This window comes from Astatotilapia calliptera, chromosome 3 (assembly GCF_900246225.1).
Source record: "Astatotilapia calliptera chromosome 3, fAstCal1.2, whole genome shotgun sequence".
Classification (NCBI taxonomy): Eukaryota; Metazoa; Chordata; class Actinopteri; order Cichliformes; family Cichlidae; genus Astatotilapia; species Astatotilapia calliptera.
This window is the reverse complement of record NC_039304.1, coordinates 32,496,443-32,521,996: the sequence shown is the minus strand read 5'-3', so window position 1 is coordinate 32,521,996 and position 25,554 is coordinate 32,496,443. Positions and strand designations below refer to the sequence as shown.

At 37.5% G+C, this 25,554-nt stretch overlaps 1 protein-coding gene across 1 annotated transcript; it reads left to right on the top strand.

The window, feature by feature from the left end:
- Positions 1-10,473: 10,473 nt before the first annotated feature.
- On the top strand, positions 10,474-24,751 carry LOC113019300 (integrin alpha-X-like). The gene is made up of 29 exons (XM_026162913.1): positions 10,474-10,578; positions 10,756-10,859; positions 11,261-11,331; positions 11,570-11,684; positions 12,021-12,148; positions 12,245-12,390; positions 12,856-13,006; positions 13,765-13,915; positions 14,656-14,729; positions 14,900-15,020; positions 15,196-15,335; positions 15,428-15,574; positions 15,666-15,878; positions 15,972-16,105; positions 16,763-16,905; positions 17,008-17,162; positions 17,281-17,406; positions 18,437-18,510; positions 21,227-21,368; positions 21,457-21,555; positions 21,672-21,751; positions 21,836-21,922; positions 22,017-22,086; positions 22,890-22,988; positions 23,101-23,181; positions 23,302-23,412; positions 23,489-23,602; positions 23,681-23,791; positions 23,964-24,751. Exons 3-29 carry the CDS (start codon positions 11,281-11,283, stop codon positions 24,060-24,062), a joined length of 3,162 nt encoding a protein of 1,053 aa, XP_026018698.1. The 5' UTR covers positions 10,474-10,578; positions 10,756-10,859; positions 11,261-11,280; the 3' UTR covers positions 24,063-24,751.
- The last annotated feature ends 803 nt before the right edge of the window (positions 24,752-25,554 follow it).

Sequence of the window (25,554 nt, the reverse complement as noted above, 5' to 3'; positions counted from 1 at the left end):
CTAAAGCTGGGCAGACACTGTGCGATTTTTTCAGTCGCGTTATTCAGCTCCTGCTCAAACTGCCCGATTGACTCGCAGGGGTTAGAAGTTGGTAGGTCACGATGCAGGTCTCACACTATACGGCCCGATGCTCCGATGCGACCTGAGTGCTCACACTGTGCCTCCATAAAATGAAGGTTATAACAGAAAATCTGTCGCTCGCTCTCTCTGTCTTTCACTCACACAGACACGCAAACCACCACCATCAACTTTGCTAAATTGCTAATGAAAAACATTGATCAGGCAGCTGTGATTGAGCAGCAGTGTAAATCCAACTATTTTCACGGTTGTTGTGGTCGTGATAATTTTGTGATGCCACATGGAAAAGGCTCGGATGAGCTTTCCAAAGTTCTACAAGTTGTGCCTCCATCGCTTGTGTCCAGATCACACGCTGCACAGCCGTGCTGCTCCGTCTTTTTCACCGACGTTTACGTGTTTGCGCGTGAGCAGTGTGAGTGCCTGTGGTGACGCCCTCACGAGCGATTGATGATCGGGAGCTGGTCGTGAGGTGTTAATCACTTCTCGTTACCCCACGTATACTACACGACGCACGATGAAGGCCAAAATCGGTCCGATCACTCAAAAATCGGCTCAAAATGGGCCTAAAACCGCACAGTGTAAGCCCAGCATTAGAGCAGCAATGTTTGTTCCCCTCAGAGAAAGGGAAGAATGGGAAAAGGAAAACACCTGGCTGGAAAAAGTTAATATGGGCATGTGCAGTGAATATCAGCGCTATGTGGCCAGAAGTGTGATAATATAATTTATTTTGTGTAATAAACAACTGTAAGGATAGATGATTACAACAAATAGATGACTAATACATAAAAGTAATACATAGATGAGTAATGATGCGTAATCATGGGAACAAGCGGGTTTTCAAACAGGAGCAGCTGATTAGCATTAGAAAAGCTGAAATAATACCTCAACTGAAGCCAATTGTACTAAATGCACTAAATGTGCACTGTTACAAGAATATTTTTCTTTCTATTGTTTTCTTTTATTTTAAGTTAAGCAGGACAGAGTTCTTTTAAAGAAAGATTTACTTATATTCTCAAAAGTTAAGCATGACAAGCTTCTGTTTAAGAAAGAGGCCTGTTTTATTGTGTTAATGTTGTCATTTTGAGCTAAAAATAAATGGCTAAATGATCATTTGTTTCACATGTGTTCATATCACAAAGAATTGAATATGCATCTACTTAAATCAACTTCAAGTCAAATGGTTAAAAAAAAATTTCACACACAAAAAAAGAGCTAGAAAATTCACCACACTGGGAAGGGTGAAGACAACTGGGTCGCCCGGCCCTGGCCACGAGGTGTCCCTTATTTATTTTTCAGGGAGTTGGCAACCCTACCTACAGCCGAATGCTCATCTTAGCTAGCTAGGTAGCTAGTTAAGGACCTAAATTACAGATTCGCTTACAAACACATTTAACTTACCAAAAATAATGCGGTGGGGCCTCAGGTCCTCCTGTCCGATAGTCCAATTTACTGAAGAACACCTCAGGCTGTCACTTTGAAATAGTCGGTAATGTAAACGCTGGACCTCTCAGCATCTGCCATTCCCAAACAGACACATGCAAGTTTGTCCGTGACCGCAGCCTCTTCGTCCGTGTTTTCTCCAGTCATTGGTCAGCATTATAATATATGCAAATACATTTAGGTTGGAATCCCCGTCCCCCCGCCCCCCAGCGCGCCCCCGGATGCTAAAACAGTGCCAGCAGAGTGAAACCGAAAAATGGATGAAACCGAGAAAAAAAACTGGATTGAAACCGAAAAAAAAAATTGTAAGCAAAAACACAAAAATTACAGTTTCAATTAATTGTTTTTCACTATCATTTTTTTTTTCAGTTTCAGTACCAGACTTTTCAGTACATTTATTTCAGTTACAATATTTTTTTTCGGTTTCAATATTTTTTTTGGTTTCATTTCAAGGTGGCATCGTTCTGATCCCGTACAGGAAGCTTTCACGATGTCTTCTCGGGCGCTGATAATTGGCGTCTGTCTTGTGTCAATAACTTCAGTAACTTCAATAATTAAACCATCAACGTGTCTTTTAGACCCCATTCCTACAAAACTGCTCAAAGAAGTCCTGCCATTAATTAATTCTTCGATCTTAAATATGATCAACCTATCTCTAATGATCGGCTATGTACCACAGGCCTTCAAGCTAGCTGTAGTTAAACCTTTACTCAAAAAGCCATCTCTAGACCCAGCAGTCTTAGCTAATTATAGGCCAATCTCCAACCTTCCTTTCATATTAAAAATCCTTGAAAGAGTAGTTGTCAAACAGCTAACAGATCATCTGCAGAGGAATGGTTTATTTGAAGAGTTTCAGTCAGGTTTCAGAGCTCATCACAGCACAGAAACAGCTTTAGTGAAGGTTACAAATGATCTTCTTATGGCCTCTGACAGTGGACTCATCTCTGTGCTTGTCCTGCTAGACCTTAGTGCAGCATTCGATAATGTCAACCATAATATCCTATTAGAGCGATTAGAACATGCTGTAGGTATTACAGGTACTGCACTGCAGTGGTTTGTATCATATCTATCTAATAGACTCCAATTTGATCATGTAAATGGAGAGTCCTCTTCACACACTGAGGTTAATTATGGAGTTCCACAGGGTTCAGTGCTAGGACCAATTCTGTTTACATTATACATGCTTCCCTTAGGCAGTATCATTAGAAGACATAGCATACATTTTCACTGCTATGCAGATGACACCCAGCTCTATCTGTCCATGAAGCCAGATAACACACACCAATTAGTTAAACTGCAGGAATGTCTTTGTCATGGTCCTGGGTCGGTGACCCAGCGCTTTTAGTTTGTTATCATTTTCTAGATGATGATTGTTTAGGTTCTGTGTTATATTCGGTCTGCCTCTGAGTCTGCGTCTGTATCTGTCTGTCTATGGTGTCACCCCATCTGTTTGTGAATCTGTCTGTTTAGTTCAATGTCTTGTCTGGTTCCATGTGTCTGAGTTTCCTGTTTTATTGTGAAGGTCCGTGTCGTATGTGAGTGTGATCAGTTTACGTTTCCCCTGTCCCGTCAGCCCAGATTCCTCCCAGCTGTGTTGCCCTCTTGTCTCTCATCCCCTGATTACTGGTGTGTGTATTTAAGCCCCGTGTGTTTTCCTGCCTGTTGCCGGTTCGTCTGCGTTCCTCCGTGTATCTCTGCGTTCATCTGCGTTACATGGTGTCCTGTCTATGCGTCTCTCTGCCCCGCACCCCTTTTGTATGGTCTCAGGTTTGCTTTTTAGTTTCTCCCAGTTTAGGTTTCCGTTTGTAATTGTTCATGCTGAGTTGCCTGTTTTCGCCACCACCACCACCTGGTAAATAAACATCACTCTGTCATCAGTTTGCTGCATCTTGGGTCCTCCTTTTCCTCCACACCACACGGCTCCCTCCGCCAGCCGTGACAGTCTTAAAGACATAAAGACCTGGATGGCCGCTAACTTTCTGCTTCTTAATTCAGATAAAACTGAGGTTATTGTACTCGGCCCTGAAAAGCCTAGAAATATGGTATCTAACCAGATTCTTACTGTGGATGGCATTACCTTGGCCTCCAGTAACGCTGTGAGAAACCTTGGAGTCATTTTTGACCAGGACATGTCCTTGAATGCACATATTAAACAAATATGTAAGACTGCGTTTTTCCATTTGCGCAACATCTCTAAAATTAGAAATATCCTGTCTCAGAGTGACGCTGAAAAACTAGTTCATGCATTTATTACTTCCAGGCTGGACGACTGTAATTCATTATTATCAGGATGTCCAAAAAACTCACTGAAAAGCCTTCAGCTAATCCAAAATGCTGCAGCAAGAGTCCTGACATGGACTAGAAAGAGAGAGCATATTTCTCCTGTTTTGGCTTCCCTTCATTGGCTTCCTGTTAAATCCAGAATTGAATTCAAAATCCTGCTCCTCACATACAAGGTCTTAAATAATCAGGCCCCATCTTATCTTAATGACCTTGTTGTACCATATCACCCTATTAGAGCACTTGCTCTCGCTCTGCAGGCCTACTTGTTGTTCCTAGAGTATTTAAAAGTAGAATGGGAGGCAGAGCCTTCAGTTTTCAGGCCCCTCTTCTATGGAACCAGCTTCCAGTTTGGATTCAGGAGACAGACACTATCTCTACTTTCAAGATTAGACTTAAAACTTTCCTTTTTGCTAAAGCATATAGTTAGGGCTGGACCAGGTGACCCTGAATCCTCCCTTAGTTATGCTGCAATAGACATAGGCTGCCGGGGGATTCCCATGATGCATTGAGTTTTTCCTTTCCAGTCACCTTTCTCGCTCACTATGTATTAACAGACCTCTCTGCATTGAATCATATCTGTTATTAACCTCTGTCTCTCTTCCACAGCATGTCTTTTATCCTGTCTTCCTTCTCTCACCCCAACCGGTCGCAGCAGATGGCCCCGCCCCTCCCTGAGCCTGGTTCTGCCGGAGGTTTCTTCCTGTTAAAAGGGAGTTTTTCCTTCCCACTGTTGCCAAAGTACTTGCTCATACGGGGTCATATGATTGTTGGGTTTTTCTCTGTATCTATGAAGCGCCTTGAGGCGACTTATGTTGTGATTTGGCGCTATATAAATAAAATTGAATTGAATTGAATTGTCAGTGACGTAAAAGACGGATTTAATGCGACATGACCGTTCAAACAGCAGTCGCTTTCTAAAACATCGGATATGTATCGGATTCAGTACCACATACAAAAGTGACCCAGATCGGATTTGAAAATATTGGATTTGTGCCGTTCACACTGTCATACCATGATCGGATATGGGTCGCATAGGGTCAAAAAAAATAGGATTTGATGTGCCTTCGCCTGCAGTGTGAGCGTAGCCTTAGATTGGTTCTATTGAAACAGAGCATAACCTCTCCCCAGTAAGAGTGAGTCAGCCTAATAAATGAAAAGTCAAACTGGACATTGCATGCCTTTCATTGTCCCTCTGATGTTGATTAAATATGATTTTTGTCCTTTGAATGTATTGTATTGTATATTGTGTACATTGGTCCCACAAGATTGGAATTCGGAGAACTGAAATACTAATAATATCTAAAAGCATCTATTTTAAAAGCATCTTTATATATTAAAACAAAAAAATCAACATTTTTTTTTTTTTGTAAAATGTTGTGTATAGTAGAGAAGTAGTAAACTTATCCTTCTCAGTCTTTAGTATATGCTGTTTCTAGCTGCAAGACCATGAAGAAGGCAGGCATAGCCCCTCATAAGTATGCTTAAATTCTGGTGACTCTGGAGGTATAGAGTAAGTATTCGATTGCAGCAGCTATTCTATAGTTTTTCAAGTTTTGTAAGAACAAAGGACAGTCCTGATGCCCTCGTATGTCACAGACATTTGTGTTTTGTGAGTGTATAACATTCTCACTGCGTACTCGTCAGTGAATCCTTGGATATAAGCAGGAAGTATGCAAGTAAATATGGCACCTCAATTATGTGTCAGACTGTGTATCAAATCAAAAGTGACTGAACATTGGCCAAAATGTCCTTAAGATGGAAATCTCAGAGTCAAGTAAAGTCAGTATGCCAGTATTGACACGGCCACTGAATAGAAATATTGATTCATCCAGCGAGGACAAGTATAAGGTAGTCCCTGAAGTGGAAGTTACCTTGGCACACTGATGCACTCCAGGTAGGTGTCTCTTTGTTCTGTATTCCATCCACTGATGAGAGGCTTTTTAATTTCCAGACTGTGCATCCATAAACCAAAGCTTGAAGTTAGTGCTTCTTAACGTTGTCTTTGTACTGTACCTCACTGATAACTTCTGCAGTAGGTCCAGGAAATCCACTTAGAGTCAACCTTTTACAGCTTACGTCTGTCTCTCAAGATTACTATGCAGAAACATCACTGGACATTTTAGTCAGTCAACGGACTGCAAAAGAGAAAGTTTTAAAAGAATTGATGCATATAAATTCATTAAAATTTTATTTATATAGCATGAATTCAAAACAACAGTTGCCTCAAGCACATGATATTGTAAAGTAAGGACCCCACAAAAATACAGAGAAAACCACAACAATCAGTTTACCCCCTATGAGCAAGCATTTCTGTAAGAGTGGGAAATGGAAGAACTTCCCTATTCTTCATGCCTTTAGCATATCAGTTATTTTCATCCACATTCAGTGGAGAAAAAGGGGGGAGGAGAAAATGAAATACAGTTGAAAACAAAATTATTAGCCCACCTATGAATTTTTATGTTTTTGTTAAAAAATTTCCCAATTGGTTTCATAAGGGATTTTAAACATAGCATTCCCCATCATACTTCCCCCTGAAAAAACTGACATTTATATTTAGCCAAAACTGCTGATGTGCAATGATGTGCTTTGTAATGCTCTAATCTTTTAAATTCAAGTTAAGACTAGGAGTCATCTTCCAATTTACACACAGTATAATGTTACGTTTCGGTGTTGTCAGTGTGTTGTTTTTGGCGTGACTGTTATGTGTTTCCTGTTTACTTTGAAAGTCTGTGTTATCTTAGTGTTTTCAGTTTACGTTTCCCTGTCTCGTCAGGTCTAATTTGCCCCAGCTGTGTTTCCCTCCTGTTGTCCATTTTCCTGATTGCTCCCTCTATGTATTTAAACCCTGTGTTTCAGTGTGTCATGGTCGCGATCTCCCCCGTGTTGTAAATAGTTTGGTGTTTTGTTGTAAATAAATAGTTTGTTGTAAATAGCTGTAAATAGATTTGTCGATACTTTCGTTTTGGGATTTTGGTGGTGAGCTTTAGTGGGGTTTTTTGTGTGTGTTTTTTTTTCTTTATTTTTACTTTTTTTCGTGTTGCACTCCGGTTGCCTAGGCCGGGGTGTAACAATAAAAACCTCAGTTATGTTTTGTGTTGTCACTTCAGAGAATATCATACCCAAAATTAACAAAATTAGTTTAGACTTGAGAAAAAAAATGTTGATGATAAAGCAACATATCTAATATAGGCCTATTTGACCAACTCACACTGTATGCATAATATAGAATTAGCAAATTATAAGATTTTCTGACTTACAGGAACTGGATGAGAGTGCAAAGGAAGTCAGGCAAAATTACCCTTTTTATTTTTAGGCTTCTTGTAAGGAGGTTGCTTTAAAGGATATCCTGCTGATTTTGTCAAACAAGCATGAAATGAAAACCATGCAAATTCTTTTATATGCATACTATAAACTGGAAATTGATTCTCTACAATCATTCAATTATTTCTTATGTACAATTGAAAGTGACAAAAATGGAGTATCATCTGAGTAAAACCATCTATCAATTTATTTTCACAACAGTTAACAAGAACTGAAGTTAGTTGGTTAGTTATTTTTTTAATTATTATTTATGATTAAAAATAACTTCATATGGGCGCAAAAGTGCTATTAGTGTTTATTTTAAAAAAGGACTGGATCACCCCCTGCCCCCCAAAAAACAAAACAAAAAAAAACTGACAATACTGTCAGTATTGTAGCTCAGCCTACATAGGACTTCCTCTGATCATACGTATATGTGTAAATGTATGGGATCAGTCTATCCCTGTTAATGAGGTACATACCACTTGGACTGGCAGTACTATTACTGAAAATACAGTCACTTGAGCCAGCTGTATAGTTAATCTCCAATTCCCTTTTGTCTAAAACATTTTCAAAGAGTAGTTGTTGTTGAGTCTGTGCTTCCACAGACCCTGCTAGTTTAGAGACTTATTCCTCATGAAGAACGAAAACAAGACAGAACATCTTCAACCAGTCTTTTACTCGCTAATGAGGAAAGGCTAGTTCAGAACCAGGCTGTGGAGCTTAACACTCCTCACCTGTCTCCAGCCCAACTCTCCAGCTATTATGTTTGCTGCACAACTTGAATGTGGTCTTCTAAAATCAATACTAAAAAGATGAAATACAATAAAAATCAAATACATTTCAGCAAACTTAAAAAAAAACACTAAAAGAAAAACAGCCTGTACTTTGAACCTCTGCAGAGATTTACAATGACAGTTTGTGTAGCAGACAATGGAAACTTCTCAGGCTCTTCAACTTCTCCATTAACCATTTTTCACAGCCACTTGTCAGTGCTGCTACTTCTTCTTTTATATCCTCTCTTGGGTCCCCTGGGTCTTAAAGCCGTCCCCATTACAGTTATGCTTAACTTGTTTGATTAATATTCAAAACTTAACTTAGCTTTAAATTAGAAAGAGAAAAAAAATAGAAAAAAAGACTTCAAAGAAAAACAATGGGACATTGTGATGTTTTCTGATAATGATTCACCTCATAAATCATGTCACAATGTTCTTACCTATAGTTAAGTTTAAAAAATATTGTTAATGGTACTTTATATATGCACTACTGAACCTGTATTTACTTAGTATTTGATCGATACCAAAATCAACCATATCAACCATACCAAATTCAATATTGCTCGCCAACGCTTCCCAGTTCCAGTGGCAATGATACCCTTACCTCCTTCAAGTAGGAGGGGGCAAGTCTTTCTGACTGAAAGTCATGGCTTCATATTTTGGAGGTGCTGTAATTCATTTTTCTTAATTTCTTTTACAAGAAGAGGCTTTTTTAATCATACTATATGGTCAGTGGGAAAGATATTGTAATCTGGTCAAATGTGGGGTTTTTTTTGGCTATTGATTATTCTAATTATTATTCATGATTACAGTAATTTCATCTTGTGGCTCCAAAAGTAATAAACTTCCAATCTTGTTTGTTATATCTGTTTTTATTGTTTAATTAAAACCAAGTTGATGATTTTTTAGATAAAATGTAAACGACACCACCACAGTGTTGTGTAGCATCAAAGACACAGTGTTATTAATACTGTAGCAACTCCTACATAAGAGTTCCTCTAACTGACTGTCTTAGCTTTGAGAGGTTGCTTTATGAGTTCTGCATTTTTGATTTCAGCTCACACTATCAGCAGAAGTAGGTTCACGTTCATCTATCATTACCCTCTTTCCTTGGGAGTGACAAAATGGACTGGATAATCAGTGCTACATTATTCTTGTCAGGTAAGACAAACTGGTGCCTTCAGATTTATTCTCAATTATTATCAATTATCAATGTCTGCAAACAGTAGAAATATGACTGCTATTTTAATGGTAAATATAGCAGAGACACATTTTAAATTTAAAAAAAGTACAATGAGTAGTATTAACCTTTTCATGCATGAATCGTGACAACTTTAATCAGGATTGTTTTTAAATTATTTTTACCTTTAGGCATGAAAAAAAAAAGACTGTTGAACTTCATTTTTTAAACATGTATTTTTCAAAGAGGTTTTTACATGTTCACTTAGATGAGCAACTGATGTGTATGGAGTGAAACATCAGTGTCCAGTAGAGTGGTTTATGTGCAAGTAAACCATCAACACTGACACAAATACAAGAAAACAGCCTTTGAATAGCTGTCCAGTGTATTGAAATCCACTATGCGTGAAAGGGTTAAGATCTAACATTGATTGTTAGTTAGTGAACCTGTACCTATATTTTTCGGAATACTTTTGTAGAGCTCATTTCCTTATATTTTATCCCCTGTGAACCAAACTACCATAAGCTCAGTGACTGTATGTGTAACTTCTGACTGTAAAAATAGCTTCATTACCAAGATGTTTCTCTGTTATAGAAGTGTACTGAGTGAAAAAGTATTTCATAAGTCATCATTATAAAAAGATAAATTCTTGATTATTAATAAATGATTAAACTTGATTAAAACAAGCTGAAATAATCCAAAATAATCATTGTATGAAGTTATGAAGTCATTATATAGACCTGCCTGTTTTGTTGAGGTCTACAGAAAATGTGAGGCTTACTTACTGTATGGTATTCTGACACTGCACCCAACTTTCCTACTGTGGTTATATTTTATATTTAATGTAAATAGCATATGCAAGAGTGAATAAATGCTGAGGGGATCCTATGAGAGTCTTTTATTTAACTCTTCTAAGGCCATAACAAGAAACAGAAGTTGAGTCTCATGCTGATGAGGTATAAATATTAAATATTTTTAGATTCTGGAAACTACAAAATCATGAAGCTGCTGTTGTTGTTGTTGAATACTGCTGCATGCAAGTTAGCATTATACAGTGTCATACTGACTGCTTTTAACATCTAAAAAAACGGAAGACTTTGTTTAACAGAAATAAATAACTGATACTGAACAAAGACTTTGTTATGCATGGTTGCAGTGGTATGAGATTTTCACTGTACAGTAATCATATCAGAAAATGTTTAAGTTTCTGTATTGATATGTGACTTTGGCGCTTCCTAGTGTTAATGAAAGAAATCTGCAGTTAAGAAAAGAATTAAACCAACTCATCGACTGAATTAGTTGCTTCTTACTCTTATACTGCATATAAACAATTATAATTAGAGATGCTATAATGACATTATCATCCTTTACAGTGGCTCTAAAAATGTTATTGATGCTCTTCCTTCTTTGATTCTCAGTGTTAAAAGCTGCACTTGGTTTCAATATTGATCCCGTGGCTTGGAAGACCCTGAGTAACTCTGCTGCTGGTTTTGGCTACCAGGTGGTGCAAAGACAATCAGAGTAAGTCAGGACATGCATTGTTATGTTGAAAGCGGGTTTACAGCTGCATGTTTAACATTACTGCTATTTCTTTTTTTTTTTATTTACCATCTCTGTTGTGCTATATGGACATATGGAGTTTATTTAATTAGAGTTTGCTTTCTAGACTTACATGATTGACTGGATTTATTTTGTTAGTTTGCTCGTCAGTGCTCCACTGGAACAGCATTCACAAAACGGAAGAGGGAAAATATACAGCTGCAAAACCTCTTCCCAAAACTGCCAAAATATACAATTTCAAGGTAGGTAACCATTCATTTCTAAATGTGCTAAAACTCGGATAGTATTTTGCCATAAAAATAGATATCCATAGATCCTGTCGCATACATTTGTTTAAATCAAATCACAGTTACAGTAGATTTCCATATTAGATATCTTAGTATGTAACGTTCAGCCTTAAAAATGAAATAAACTTTCCAACTGTTTTCTTGATACAAACAAGAAAACATTTCTTAAATTTTGACAATAGTGACGAAGAAAAGTAAAACTGAGTTTTGTTTTGCGTTCCTTCATTTTGAAAATATTTATCATGCCAATTCATGAATTGTGGCACTTTGTAGTTCTCAATTTGAATATTGTTTTCTTCATTACACAAAGTGTATTTTAGGAGTGTTTTAACACATTTGTAATGCTTTCAATACAGCACCAGAGTTTGCAGTCAACATGTCGCTTGGTTTGTCAATGAAAAGTGACCCGACAGCACAAAACACTGTGGTGAGTTACTTAACTGCAGACATTACCAGTGATTGTATCTCTCTATATCTATCTCTATATCTATATCTCTCTATCTCTCTGCCTCCCTCTCTCTTCTTTAAATAGACTAAAAGTTAGCAGATTTTAAAGAGTTGTGTCGGAATTTCTTGTTTGATTTTATATAGAATTAATAATTGTTTAAGTGGCAAAAAATACTCAACCTGCTGAATTATGGCATCTTGGCTTTGTCTCCTCTCAGGTGTGTGGTCCAACCATTCCGAAGGACTGCAGAAGTATCACCATGTACAACGGTGTGTGCTTTCAGATGGAAAGTTTCAAAAGGATCAGACCACCCATACCTTCTTCTATTCAAGGTAACAGTAAATTGTCTTTGCCTCTCTGTCTCTGTCTCTGTCTCTCTCTTACACACACACACACACACACACACACACACACACACACACACACACACACACACACACACACACACACACACACACACACACACACACACACACACACCATGTATATCATTACTCCTGGTACCTGATTACATTTAGTGATGTCCTCTAAAATGTTCGAAGGGGACACTTTAAAGGGACTATGTTTAAATGTGTGGTATTCACTGACCCTTTACCAAGGTACAAAATCCTTTTGCTTGCATTATATGAGTTTAAAACAATATAATTTTGAATCCATCTCTTTGACAGAGTGTAGAACACAAGCAGACATTGCCTTTCTGTTGGATGGTTCAGGCAGTGTAGATAATACTGATTTTCAAACAATGAAGAAATTTGTGAAAGATCTAATCGAATCATTTCTCTCAAGTGACACACAGGTGAGCAGCTGTTGTCCCTCTGTCAGTAAAATCATGGCAAAGACATAAAATAGCTACATTTTTATTTCTATTAAGTATTTTTTCTCTCTTTTTCAGTTTTCTGTTTCCCAGTTCTCTACTTCACCTGAGGTTCACTTTTACTTTAAGAAACTTTCCTCATCTGGATCAGTGGAGACTGACATCAATGACATCAGTCAACAGGAGGGAGCTACTTACACAGCCGAGGCCATCAGATATGTTGTGTAAATAATGCAGTTATAATAGTGAAGAAGTGCAGATACATTATTGTCCAGTTGATTTTTTTCCATAAATCTGATCACATTAAGTACTGTGTGGACTGTATGACTGAGGGAAGCCTTTTAAAAGACACACTGTACACAAACTTGTGCTTCAGAGTGTCATCTTCTACAGAGAAGATGATATGGCCCCAACTGGCTAAATTCAAATATTTGCTGAGTTTAATTTGAAAAAACAAACAAACAAACAAACAAACAAACAAACAAACAAACAAACAAACAAACAAACAAACAAACAAACAAACAAACAAACTTGTATTAGGTTGATTTGTGCAAAAGTTAAAAAAATTGCCAAAGAGAATGACATGCAGAAATAATAATATTAATGCAGTTTACCTGGTTGTGTATAAGTTACAAGATCAACTGTAAAACAATATTTTGAAATTATTTTGATTTTTTTTTATTTGACAGGAACAATGTTTTCACACCACAAAGAGGTTCCAGACAAAATGTCAAGAAGGTCTTGATAGTAATTACTGATGGACAATCTCATGATCGGACTGATCTGGGAGGTGCAGCACAGCTAGCAGAGAGTAAAAACATTGTTCGATTTGCTATTGGGGTAAGTACTTCCATTATTTAAACCTGCAGTATGTTGAGTTTTATAATAATGAGTTTTATTCAGTTGTCACACTACAGTCACATTATGCTGCACTATTGGCTGTAGAAACCAATGTTATGAAATTCCTGTCGCACAGCTTTTGTCTAAATGTTTCCACTTTGGAATAATACCACTTAAAGTCAATCATGAAATATACAGGCAGACCAAATAAAATTTGGTGACTTGTTGCAGCAGTGCGATCATATTACAGTACTACACTTAAATTCAGTGAGCTCTTTAGAATGACTCACTCATTCACAAATATTTGTAAATTCAGACTGCATGGCTAAGGGATTGAATTTTTTTTTTGCCTGTAGTGATATGACCGAAGACACCCGAATTCAAAGATTAGGAGTTTTGGTTACATGCTGGCCACACATTTGTATATGCACCATATAATGTACATGTAGTGCATTTATTTAAATCAAAGCCAAACTCACTGACCATGTAAAATTTAAATGAAGTCTCTTAAATGAAAAAGCTGAATTACTAATGGAAACATGAGATATGTGTGTAATACAAATACAGCTAGTAGAGGAAAAAATATGTGTAAAAACTATTTCATAGCATGACATAAATGTTATCATGGATTTAGGTTCTATTCAGTGTTAGAGAGTTTAAAACCTGTTTGTAAATCAAGTGAAGTTTAACGAATGTATTTTAATAAAGTGAGCAAATAATTTTTGTAGTATGAGGACTCAAACATATTTGTCAACAAGGTGGGGAATGCATTTGCTAACCCTGATGCCAAAAGAGAACTGCGCACCATTGCATCGTCTCCCTCAAACAAACACGTCTTTCAAGTGGAGAACTTCGACGCACTTGAAGTAATAAGACAGAATCTGCAGGACAAAATTTTCTCAATCGAAGGTACAAACATAAATTTATTGTTACAACTTTGTTAAAATTCCTGTAAATGTTTCAAAAATTAAAATAATTGCACTGTAATAAATGCTACTTTCAGCCGCTCACTTATTCACAAGGGATTTTTTTCACATTCATTATGAGGATCTGTGTCCTTCTGGAATTGAAGCAGTTAACTTTCATTTGTTGTGTAAAATGCTACAATAAGAAGCAACTAAAATTAGTACATTGTATTAACTTTATTGTACTGTATTCAGTAAAGTCACCTGTAAAAGCAAATGTAACTTTACATTTTGTAAAATGAGCAATAAATGCTCAGTAGTTATATAATAAACTGTAAAAAAAAAATTTTAACCTCCTAAGACCAGAACTCTTCCACGACATGCATTTTTAATTTCTCTTTGATATTTGGGCATATTGGGGCCAGATGAATGAAAAAACAAAGAATTGCCAGATTATTTTTTTTACATTATTTTTGTTTTTAAGAAAAATAAGAGCCACATATGAGGATATTTGTTTAAAATTTTGATAGAACAGTAGCAGTATAATGTCCTCGTCAGTGGATATCAGGCCCATGTAGAGCAAAATTGAGTCTAAATAACCAAAAATGTGATGTCCACATATGTGGACGCCAGGTCCTAGGAGGTTAAATAATTACTTGAAGCATAATAAAAGAAATTAATCTTCAAATTGAATTTGACTCATCGTGTCTGTCTTTTACCTTCTCATTTATTTTTCTGTTACAGGATCTCAAAGCAGTGGAGAGTCACTGAAAATGGAAATGTCTCAAGAGGGATTCAGTGCAGTTTATGTGCCCGAGGTAATTAAAACTACCTGAAACTCACCAGACAGTCTAGTCATAGAAAGAAAGATTCACATGTGCCTTTGTGGCAGTTTTTAAGTTCTAATGGCAAATACAGGTTAAACACATTCCAGATTTTAAATGTAAAATAAATTGTGTATAAAATGTATTTCCTGTCTGCACTGTAGGGAATTCAGACGTCTATTGTTGGTGCAAACCAGTGGAAGGGAGGCTACGTGCAATACACAACTGGAGGCCAGAAGGTGAAAACATATGAGGATGTGTCTTTGGAGCCTGACAGCTATCTTGGTAAGAATATTACAGCTTTAACAATCTAACTCATACACATGTGATCATGTATATAAACCGCTCTGCTGTAATTCTTTGACACAAACACACTGAAGAGTTTGCATAACAGACATAATTTAACAGGATTAATCAGGAATCTTAATCTGCCTTCTCCTTTTGAAAACCAAAATTCTAGGTTACTCCATGGCGATTGCTAAATCCTGGCATGGCTCTCTGACAGTTGTTGGTGCTCCAAGATATAAACACAGAGGAGTTGTGTTTGCTGTTAACAGAGAAAACTTGAAAAACCAAAAGATTGAGCCCTTTTCATCACAGGTATGCATTTGTATTAAGACAGATATGAATTAAATTATAATTTCCATAGAAATGATCTCAGATACAAAAATAATCATATCTTCCTTACACAGTATCAGACTGGTGAATATTTCGGGGCAGAGGTGTGTACCATGGACATAAATAATGATGACATCACTGATCTGATCTTCATATCAGCCCCAATGTACATGGAGCCTGATAGAGAGGGAAGAGTTTATGTTTGCAGACTAACTGGTTTGGTAAATCACAGTTTTATCTAATCCAATTAAATTAATCGGTTTATTTGTCAAATTTTTATTAACTATAAAATATTCACTCTCCTGCTTTCAGATTGTGGAGTGTAATTTTGATGATCCGTTAGTACTAAGAGGACATGCAGCTGTCAAAGGAAGGTTCGGCTCTTCTCTTGCTGTGCTGCCTGATCTAAACTCAGATGGATTCATGGATTTGGCAGTTGGAGCACCTTTGGAGAATAATGGTGAAGGCAGTGTCTACATATTCCACAGTGAAGGAGGCGAAAGAATCAGTCCTACTTACTCACAGGTACACAACATCAAAGACCTCACAAAGATGTCTAAACTCATCTATCAAGTAAAGTCAATATTTTACGAAATCTGATTAATTAAAATATTTCAGAGAATTACTGGCTCTGAGGTCCAGTCAGGACTGAAGTTCTTTGGCATGTCAATCAGTCAGTCGTCTTTTGACCAGAGTGGTGATGAACTGCCTGACTTAGCGGTGGGTTCAAAGGGTAGAGTTGCCTTACTGAGGTAAGTCCAGGTAATGGTCAAATATTTAGGTACATTCTAAAGTTCATTATTATAAGAATGGCACATTTACAAATATATTTTATTAAAAGCTTTAATGATTTATGTTAAATTATTACACAAATCATTAACAATAATTTACAGCATTTCTGTTTTTTGGGGTTTGGGGTATGATTTAGACCTACTTCAATTTTTATTAAGTTTTTAGTTTCTGACTTTCTAGTGCGCCCCAGTGTTTCCCTTTATTCTCATACTTACCTCTCTGAATAATTTGTTTATTATTTTCAGTTGTGTTTTGTTTCATTGTTTCCAATCTCCATCATTATCTGATGTTTTATACTGTCTGAGTCTCCCTCTGTTCCTTGTTGCATATTCCCTTTAAATAAGTCCTGTGATTTCTGGTTTGAATCCCTTGCTTTTTTTTTTTGTTTTTGTTTTGAAAGTATTCAGCATTAAAGCTGCCTTTTCAGTTTAGATATCATTTCTCAGGTCCATATTTTCCCTTTCACACAGCTTAACCCAGACAATTAGATAAAATCAAAAGTTCTCTTTCCAAAAGGAAATTCTCCCCTTTAACAGGAAGAAACCTCTGTCTGAACACGGCTCAGGCAGGGGCAGCCATCTGCCATGTCCTTCACACGTGTTCTTTTTACTTTCCAGATCAAGACCCATAGTAATGGTGAGAGCTGAGGTATCGTTTAGCCCAAACAAAATCCCTACACAGAATGTAGACTGCTCAAAACCATTAGAGAATACAGCTGAAATCTGCTTGACTATGAGCAGAGTGTCTACAGTCGGCACAGGTTAATCATCCTTCTCTCTTTTTCTCAATCACTGCACATCATTTTAATTTTATTGTATTGAAACTTGCAACATTAAAATCAAATTCTATTCCTCTATTTTAGCTCGAGCAAGGATTGATTACACTATAACACTGGATGCCACTCGCAAGCCTCCAAACAACCGAGCTTACATCAGTGGGAAACAACGAGAGCAGTCTGGATCAGTTACTGTTGACTTAGGAATAAAAAAATGTTCACCTGTAAAATTCCTCATTGAGGTAAGATCTAATAGCAATCTTAAAATAAAGCCCTTAAAAGTCATTAAACTTAAGATTTTGTTTAATTAATTTTACTTTTAAGACTCCTCCAACATTGAACCTAAACCTCTTCTTGCAGGCTTGCCCCGAAGACGCTCTCAACCAACTTTCCAATGAGCTCAAATTCACGTTTGATGGTTCGGCCTCAAACACCAACCTCAGACCAAGTCTTGCCCCGCAGGCCCAAACAACAACCATTCATCCTGTAAGTAAACCTTTAAAAACCCTATTAGCTGACCAACTGAGGCTAGTCTTTATGAAGTTATGAGAAACTTTTAGGTTTGCTCTTAACTTTACTGAATCAATTTTATTGTAGGCATGCAACTGACTGATACTTCTTTGAGCGACTTCTGTGCAAGTACTTGAAGTAAATGAGTCATCATTAGTGCAGTGACGCCATGTTTTAAGCTGAGCCCATGAAGGCCTTCTGCCTGTTCAGAAATAAATATCAAACAGAAAAAAAAAAGTGTTTTTAAGTCACACATATGACCTTCCTCTTAGTATTTATGTATGAATACAAAGCTGACAGCAAAAAGCAAATGTGAAACCCTGCAAAAAGAGACTTTCAAGCTATCGCCACGGTGATTCTACTTTAGAAACATGAACAGGTAGAAGCAGAGGCTGCAGCCTGACAGCTTATCAGTTTGTTACATGTTGAACTTCAGGGTCTTGCTGCTGACCTGAGGTCGACATTCACTCAGCTAACATAACTCTGAGTACTTGTATCAGCATGTTGTCTGTGCAGGTGATTGCAAAGAGCTGAAGTTGTGTTAGCAGCATAATGCAGTTGTTTCTGTCCATGATGCATTTTACACTTTACCATCATGCTCTCATTCTTTATAAATAAAAATTTAAATAAAAATCCTTCTTTTGGTTCATAAAACTCCAGAACAACTGCTTCCTCAGTCTCTCAAAAAACCTCACATCAGATCAGGAGCAGCTTTTTGAACTGTTCCCACCATTAGATTAGAAGTGTGCTAAAGGGTTTCTGTTACTGTGGCTTTGTGTTTACAAAACAGACTCAAAGTCCTTTTAATTTGTGCAGGGTTGCAGTTATTAACTGTGTTTTTTGTGTGTATATATTAACTGTACTTTCTGTCTTTGTAAAGTTTTATTTTGTTGATTTTATTGCCCGTAGACCTACATGTGGTAGCACATTGGATCACCATAAAACCACTTATTTAGTCTTTAAATAATTTATAATGTGTACTTTTCCATCATGCTCTCTTCCACAGTTAGGGTTTGAGATCAACTGCGGCACTGATAACAAATGCATTGATAACCTGAAAGTGGATTTCAACTTCACCAGGTGAGGCACAGTTACAGTGGGATGCAAAAGTTTGGGCAACCCTGTTAATAGTCATTATTTTCCTGTATAAATCGTTGGTTGTTACAATAAAAATGTCAGTTAAATATATCACAGAGTGATATTTGAGAAGTGAAATGAAATTTATTGGATTTACAGAAAGTGTGCAAAAATTGTTTAAACAAAATCAGGCAGCTGCATAAATTTGGGCACCACAAAAAAAGAAATAAAATCAATATTTAGTAGATCCGCCTTTTGCAGAAATTACAGCCTCTAAACGCTTCGTGTAGGTTCCAATGAGAGTCTGGATTGTGGTTGAAGGTATTTTGGACCATTCCTCTTTACAAAACATCTCTAGTTCATTCAGGTTTGATGGCGTCCGAGCATGGACAGCTCTCTTTAACTCACACCACAGATTTTCAATAATATTCAGGTCTGGGGACTGAGATGGCCGTTCCAGAACGTTGTACTTGTCCCTCTGCATGAATGCCTTAGTGGATTTTGAACAGCGTTTCGGGCCGTTGTCTTGTTGAAAGATCCAGCCCCGGCGCCGCTTCAGCTTTGTCACTGATTCCTGGACATTGGTCTCCAGAATCTGCTGATACTGAGTGTAATCCATGTGTCCCTCAACTTTGACAAGATTCCCAGTCCCTGCACTGGCCACAGAGCCCCACAGCATGATGGAACCACCACCATATTTTACTGTAGGTAGCAGATGTTTTTCTTGGAATGCTGTGCTCTTTTTCCTCCATGCATAACGCCCCTTGTTATGCCCAAATAGCTCAATTTTAGTGTCATCAGTCCACAGCACCTTATTCCAGAATGAAGCTGGCTTGTCCAACTGTGCTTTAGCAAACCTCAAGCGGCTCTGTTTGTGCTGTGGGCAGAGAAAAGGCTTCCTCTGCATCACTCTCGCATACAGCATCTCCTTGTGTAAAGTGCACCGAATGCTTGAACGATGCACAGTGACTCCATCTGCTGCAAGATGATGTTGTAGGTCTTTGGTGCTGGTCTGTGGGTTGACTCTGACTGTTCTCACCATTCATCACTTCTGTCTATCCGAGATTTTTCTTGGTCTGCCACTTCGAGCCTTAACTTGAACTGAGTCTGTGGTCTTCAATTTTCTCAATATGTTCCTAACTGTGGAAACAGACAGCTTAAATCTCTGAGACAACTTTCTGTGTCCTTCCCCTAAAAACCATGATGGTGAACAATCTTTGTCTTCAGGTCATTTGAGAGTTGTTTTGAGACCCCCATGTTGCTACTCTTCAGAGAAAATTAAAAGAGGAGGGAAACTTACAATTGACCCCCTTAAATTATCTCATTATTGGATTCACCTGTGTATGTAGGTCAGGGGTCACTGAGCTTACCAAGGCAAGTTCAATTCCAATAATTAGTTTTAAAGGTTTTGGAATCAATAAAATGACAACAGTTCCCAAATTTATGCACCTGCCTGATTTTGTTTAAACAATATTGCACACTTTCTGTAAATCCAATGAACTTCATTTCCATCCATCCATCCATTGGCTTCCGCTTATCCTTTTCAGGGTCGCGGGGGGCGCTGGAGCCTATCCCAGCTGTCATAGGGCAAGAGGCAGGGTACACCCTGGACAGGTCGCCAGTCTGAACTTCATTTCACTTCTCAAATATCACTGTGTGTGTCTCCTATATGATATATTTAACTGACATTTTATATTGTAACAACCAACGATTTATACAGGAAAATAATGACTATTATCAAGGTTGCCCAAACTTTTGCATACCACTGTACAAAACTTAAGCTTTGCTTGTGCGTCTTGTTTTCTTCAAATGTGTTGTTATTTGCAAGTTGTACTTAATGTCACTTAACTTGTCCTTATACAACCATTATTAATATTTTTGAAACTGATGACACTGTTGTTTTTGTGCTACCCATATGGAAAAGAAATAGAAAAAACTTATAAAAGACTTGCATTAGATGTGGCCTACTTCATATAGTGCATCATATAAGGCTTATATGATTTACTAATGAAAGTGGCCACTTTCTCATTACTTTCATATATTTTTTTAGTAAGTATCCAAAACATACAAGTTTCGTTTATATAATTATTCCAGTGATCTTATATCTGTTTTCACTCTTGTATGCTTTTCATACAAGTTTCACACAAGACAGATACAAATTTATAAGATTTATCTTTTCCATATGGGGTGGATTCGGGAGGACGGACAGCAATAAGACGGTCACTGAGAATGTATATAAATCTTATACAATTTGTATCTGTCTTGTGTGAAACTTGTATGAAAAGCATACAAGAGTGAAAACAGATATAAGATCCCTGGAATAATTATATAAATGAAACTTGTATGTTTTGGATACTTACTAAAACAATATATGAAAGTGTCCACTTTCATGAGTAAATCATATAAGCCTTTTATGATTCACTATATGAAGTAGGCCACATCTGATGAAAGTCTTTCATACGTTTTTTTCTATTTCTTTTCCATATGGGGAACCAGCAAGTATTAGAATGTTAACTCACTAAGAATGGACGAATGTTTTTGTTTTTTTTCACTTTTAGCATCAGTATCTTAGCAAAGCAATTTACCTTACTGTTTGAGCTGGAAAATAACATGGTTTATCAAAGCTCAAAGTGCATTACATTTGGAATACTGTGACATTAGTATGGTTCTAGTCTTGTCTTGTTTTGCCTTGTTCTCATCGGGCTTTGTACTCTGTCAGATCCTCAGAGCTTAAAGTGGGTATTGAAGAGCTTTTGAATGTCACAGTCACAGTGGAGAATAGAGGAGAAAACTCCTACAACAGCCGTGTTATTCTCACGTACCCAGCTGGACTCTCCTACAGGAAGTTTACGATTCAGCAGGTAAAGCATCATGATCAAGTCTGTTTTAGTTCATCACTGATCTGCTGCTCTTCCAATCCATTCAGCAGTCATTTTTTTCCTAATAAAGGGACGAATCGAGTGCAACTCCTTGGACAGTGAAGATGGTTTGTCACAAGGAAGGACAGACTGCACTATTGACAAGCCAATTTTCAAGAGCAAAACTGGGGTTTGTTTCTTTTTTTAATTGTATTTGTACAGAACATCTTTTATCTCTTTCTTTTTTCTGACTTTTGCACAATTTAAAGACAAAGGGAAGTCACTCATTTCTCTCATTCATTTAAGGCTTCCTTAATTGTCTCCTATGGGATTGAACCCAATAGTCAACTTGAGAGGAAGATCTTTGTCACTGCAAATGCCACCAGGTACTGTTGCTTTGGTATAGATACTCTTAATATATGCAACAGCACCACAGATACAGAACAGATTTTTTTTCTTTTCTCTTTCAGTGGAAATCAGGAGCATGCATCTACAAGTGAACTCTACAAAAAGAAATCGATTGATGTAAAATACAGCATTTTTATGACATTTGAAAGGTGTGTGTTGTTATGTTTGTAACAAAAGAAATCACACAGTAACAAATGTTCTATTACATAATGTATATTTAAACCTCAAAAAATGTCTGTTTAGCTCACTCAGCTATAACAATTTCACATTTGGGAAGAACGATTTGAAGAAACCAGTCCAACAGTCTGTTAAGGTAAAATATAACTTCTGTCTGTGAAGGTTCTCAGTCATCCAGGTCATCGTAGTCTAAGGGGCTTGGAAAGAGAAGCATCTGGACTTCTTTGAGTTTCCTTGAAGACGTTTCACCTCTCATCCGAGAAGCTTCTTCAGTTCTAAGGTCAAATGGTGGAGAGTCCCAGATTTAAACCCAGTGGGAGTTTCCCCCCAAAGAGGGACAAAGGACCCCCTGATGATCCTCTACCTAATCACATGAGCCAAGGTGTGAAAGCGGGTGTGGGTCACAATCAGCCAGGGTTTCAGGTGAGCTCATTGTGAAACCTGGCCCCACCCTATCATGTGATTTCCTGAGGTCAGATGGCCCAGGATGTAAGTGGGCGTTAAGGCGTCTGGGAAGGGATCTCAAAACTGGATTATAGATGGCAGACAGTTGGTGTCGTAAACCCCCGTGTCACTTATTGTAGCCAACCTTTACATGGAGGAAGTGAAAAGCAAGGCTTTTGGCTCTTTTAAAGGGAGAGTACCCAGTACCAACTTTCACACCTTGGCTCATGTGATTAGGTAGAGGATCATCAGGGGTCATTTGTCCCTCTTTGGGGGGAAACTCCCACTGGGTTTAAATCTGGGACTCTCCACCATTTGACCTTAGAACTGAAGAAGCTTCTCGGATGAGAGGTGAAACGTCTTCAAGCAACTCAAAGAAGTCCAGATGCTTTTCTTTCCAAGCTCCTTAGACTATAACTTCTATCCTCTTTAAAAGTTTATTGTATGATTTAGACCTAACTCTAATTCATTTGGTCCTTTTCTTCATTCATTTAGGTCACAAATGATATCAGAGCGCTTAATTTCACTGTGGTGATCAGGGTTCCAGTGAGGCTTGGTGAAAAAGACATTTGGGTGGATTTGAGCAGTCTACATGTAATATTTATGTAATATATGTTTTAGCTGCTGAAACTACAAATAACTTTATTGTGGATGGATGCATATGGTAAAATTAAGACCAATAAAACTTAAATCAAACATATGTCAGATTCCAGACTGTCAGAAAGGAGATGAGGAAGAACCAAGTGTCAGAGATTTTGTTACGAAGATACAAAAGGATAAAGTGGTGGTAAGTATGTCTCTGCACTTTACCTGTTCAAATTTAACCTAATTGTAGATTTAAACAAACAAACAAAAATCACATTACACTGGATCACAGCTTGTGTTGCATCTTCTCTTTAAATCACAGGACTGCTCTGTAGCCACATGCAGAGTGTTCAAGTGCAACACGTTCCTGGAAAGACTGCAGAGTACGACGTACAAAATCTCTGCCAACATTAGTTCACGATGGATACAGCAGGTAACTGGAGGGATTTTGGGGTTAAATGAAAGATTTTTTTTTTTTTACAACTGTTAAGCTTTACATTTTTTCTTAGATTGGACTTCAATCTGCTAAATTCCTCTTGACCAGCACAGCCAGTCTTGATTACGACAAAACCCAGTACATCTACTTTTCAACAGGGTCTGACAACAGTCCTCCTGTTCGCAGGGTGTGTACACATTATTTTCTCTCATTTTACTTATTAAGAGTTTCATTGGTATCAACATCCTGTCACTTCATCTCTCAGATTGAGGCAGAGGTAGAAGTTTACCCTGAGCCAGATTTCACCAAAGAGATCGTTGGAGGATGTCTGGGAGGGTTGGCTTTTCTGGCCTTACTCACAGCTGGCCTGTATAAGGTGAAAGACTCCTCTTACACTTTTTCAACTAATCAGTTATAAAGGTTTTAGAGAACATATCCTGTTGAAAATAGTTTAATGGTTATTATATTTACTCATATACCTTGATTATTTTTGTTCATTTTTAATGCACGATTGTTACATTTATGTGGGGTTTTTTTTTCACTCCTAGGCTGGATTCTTCAAGAGCAAATACAAACAGATGATAAATGAAAATGCTGCAGATGGTCCGCGTCCTGGGACTGATGCAGGCGCAACCCTACCAGAGTAAAAAAGATCACATATGTAGTTGTACATTTAATTTATATGAAATCTATAGATCCTCTGGATAGTTTTAGGAGTGAACATGGTACGTAGAAATGTCCATTCTACTACATTTGATTGATCGAATAAAAACAGCTTGCTGTGTCTAATATCACTCATATAGTTCCCTCACTTGTGGTCAAGACATTGAAAACAGGCTCACAATACTGTATTTTGTGAGGAATCCTTCTGCTCATCTTTCAATTTAAATTACTGCAAACATTGTACAGTGAAACTAATTGTCATGCCATCATGTACTGTAAAACTTTTCAAATTCAATAGATACAGTTAAAAAACACTTTGCTTGCTTTAAAAAACTGAACTTGTGAAATGTGACTTGCTTTTTTGAGAAATAATGGACAGGGAATGCAATGTTTTAGCTCTGTGATGTGACTTTGCATAAAAAGTATTTCTCATACGTCAGTGTTTGTCATTTGCAATATATAAAAAAAATTGTTTTTGGTTTCATATGATGAAGTTATAATTAGAAAGATGTTAGAGGAAACAATTCGTTAAACAAGTACTTGGAGCAATAAAACACAGAGACCTTAGATCTGTCTTTTCAAACGTGCACGGGTGAGGCCCAAAGGAAACCCATAACAAAAGATAACAGCAGTTTATCATAAGTTTATTAAAAGAAATCATTTTTATACAACATATTGTCATGTTGTCTTTGATGCGTGGTCAATCATCCAGATAAGAAAATACTTGTAGACATGACAACACGGGCTTGATAACATGAAACACACAGACAAGAAATACAAGTCATACTGACACAGAGAACAAGAGCAGACTCACACAAAGGGACATAGATGAAAACCTAAACCAGAATAGCACTCAACTATAAGAAATCAAAAATACAAAATGAACTCAAAATACTGTGTCACAGTCCCAGCCCCTGATACACAGAAACAGCAATTCGAAACAACAGCATTGCAGACGTGGAAACAGAGCAACTGTGGACGAAAGTTTCGGCCTGTCTTAGCAATCCAAAGCACCCAGCATCCAACATCAGCATGGAAGAGAGGAAGGCACTCACCTTGGATGTTGTTGAGAAGATGAGAGAGGTCATTATGGAGGCAGATGAAAGAATGGTCTCGTATGATGTTACATCTCTTTTCACGGAAGCGTTCGAAAGAGATTACAGGATGACCCCAAATTCAGCAACAGGACCACTCTCTGCAGCGACCAAGTGTGATTGCTCTTTGAACTGTCAGTATGAGGGACTTTTAAAAGTTGATGTGTACCATAAAGCAATGCATAGTGATCAGTGTTTTTAAAGTTTGACTCTCATCATCAACTGGAGCACAAAATGGGTGTCATTAGGATGCCACAACACAGAGCGAACACAGATGTCCACAGACACAGCGGCCAGGGAAGCAGAAGAACATCATATCAAGAAGGCCCTGAGTAAATGTGCTTATCCCAGCAGTACATTGGAAAGCACCTAAAGAAAGCTC

Bases quoted from the DNA above. Each gene is read 5' to 3' on its own strand.
- LOC113019300 (XM_026162913.1), top strand. From the start codon at position 11,281: ATGTCGCTTGGTTTGTCAATGAAAAGTGACCCGACAGCACAAAACACT. The intron at 15,336-15,427 runs GTATGCATTTGT...TTCCTTACACAG, and splicing joins TTGAGCCCTTTTCATCACAG to TATCAGACTGGTGAATATTT. The intron at 21,923-22,016 runs GTGTGTGTTGTT...ATGTCTGTTTAG, and splicing joins ATTTTTATGACATTTGAAAG to CTCACTCAGCTATAACAATT.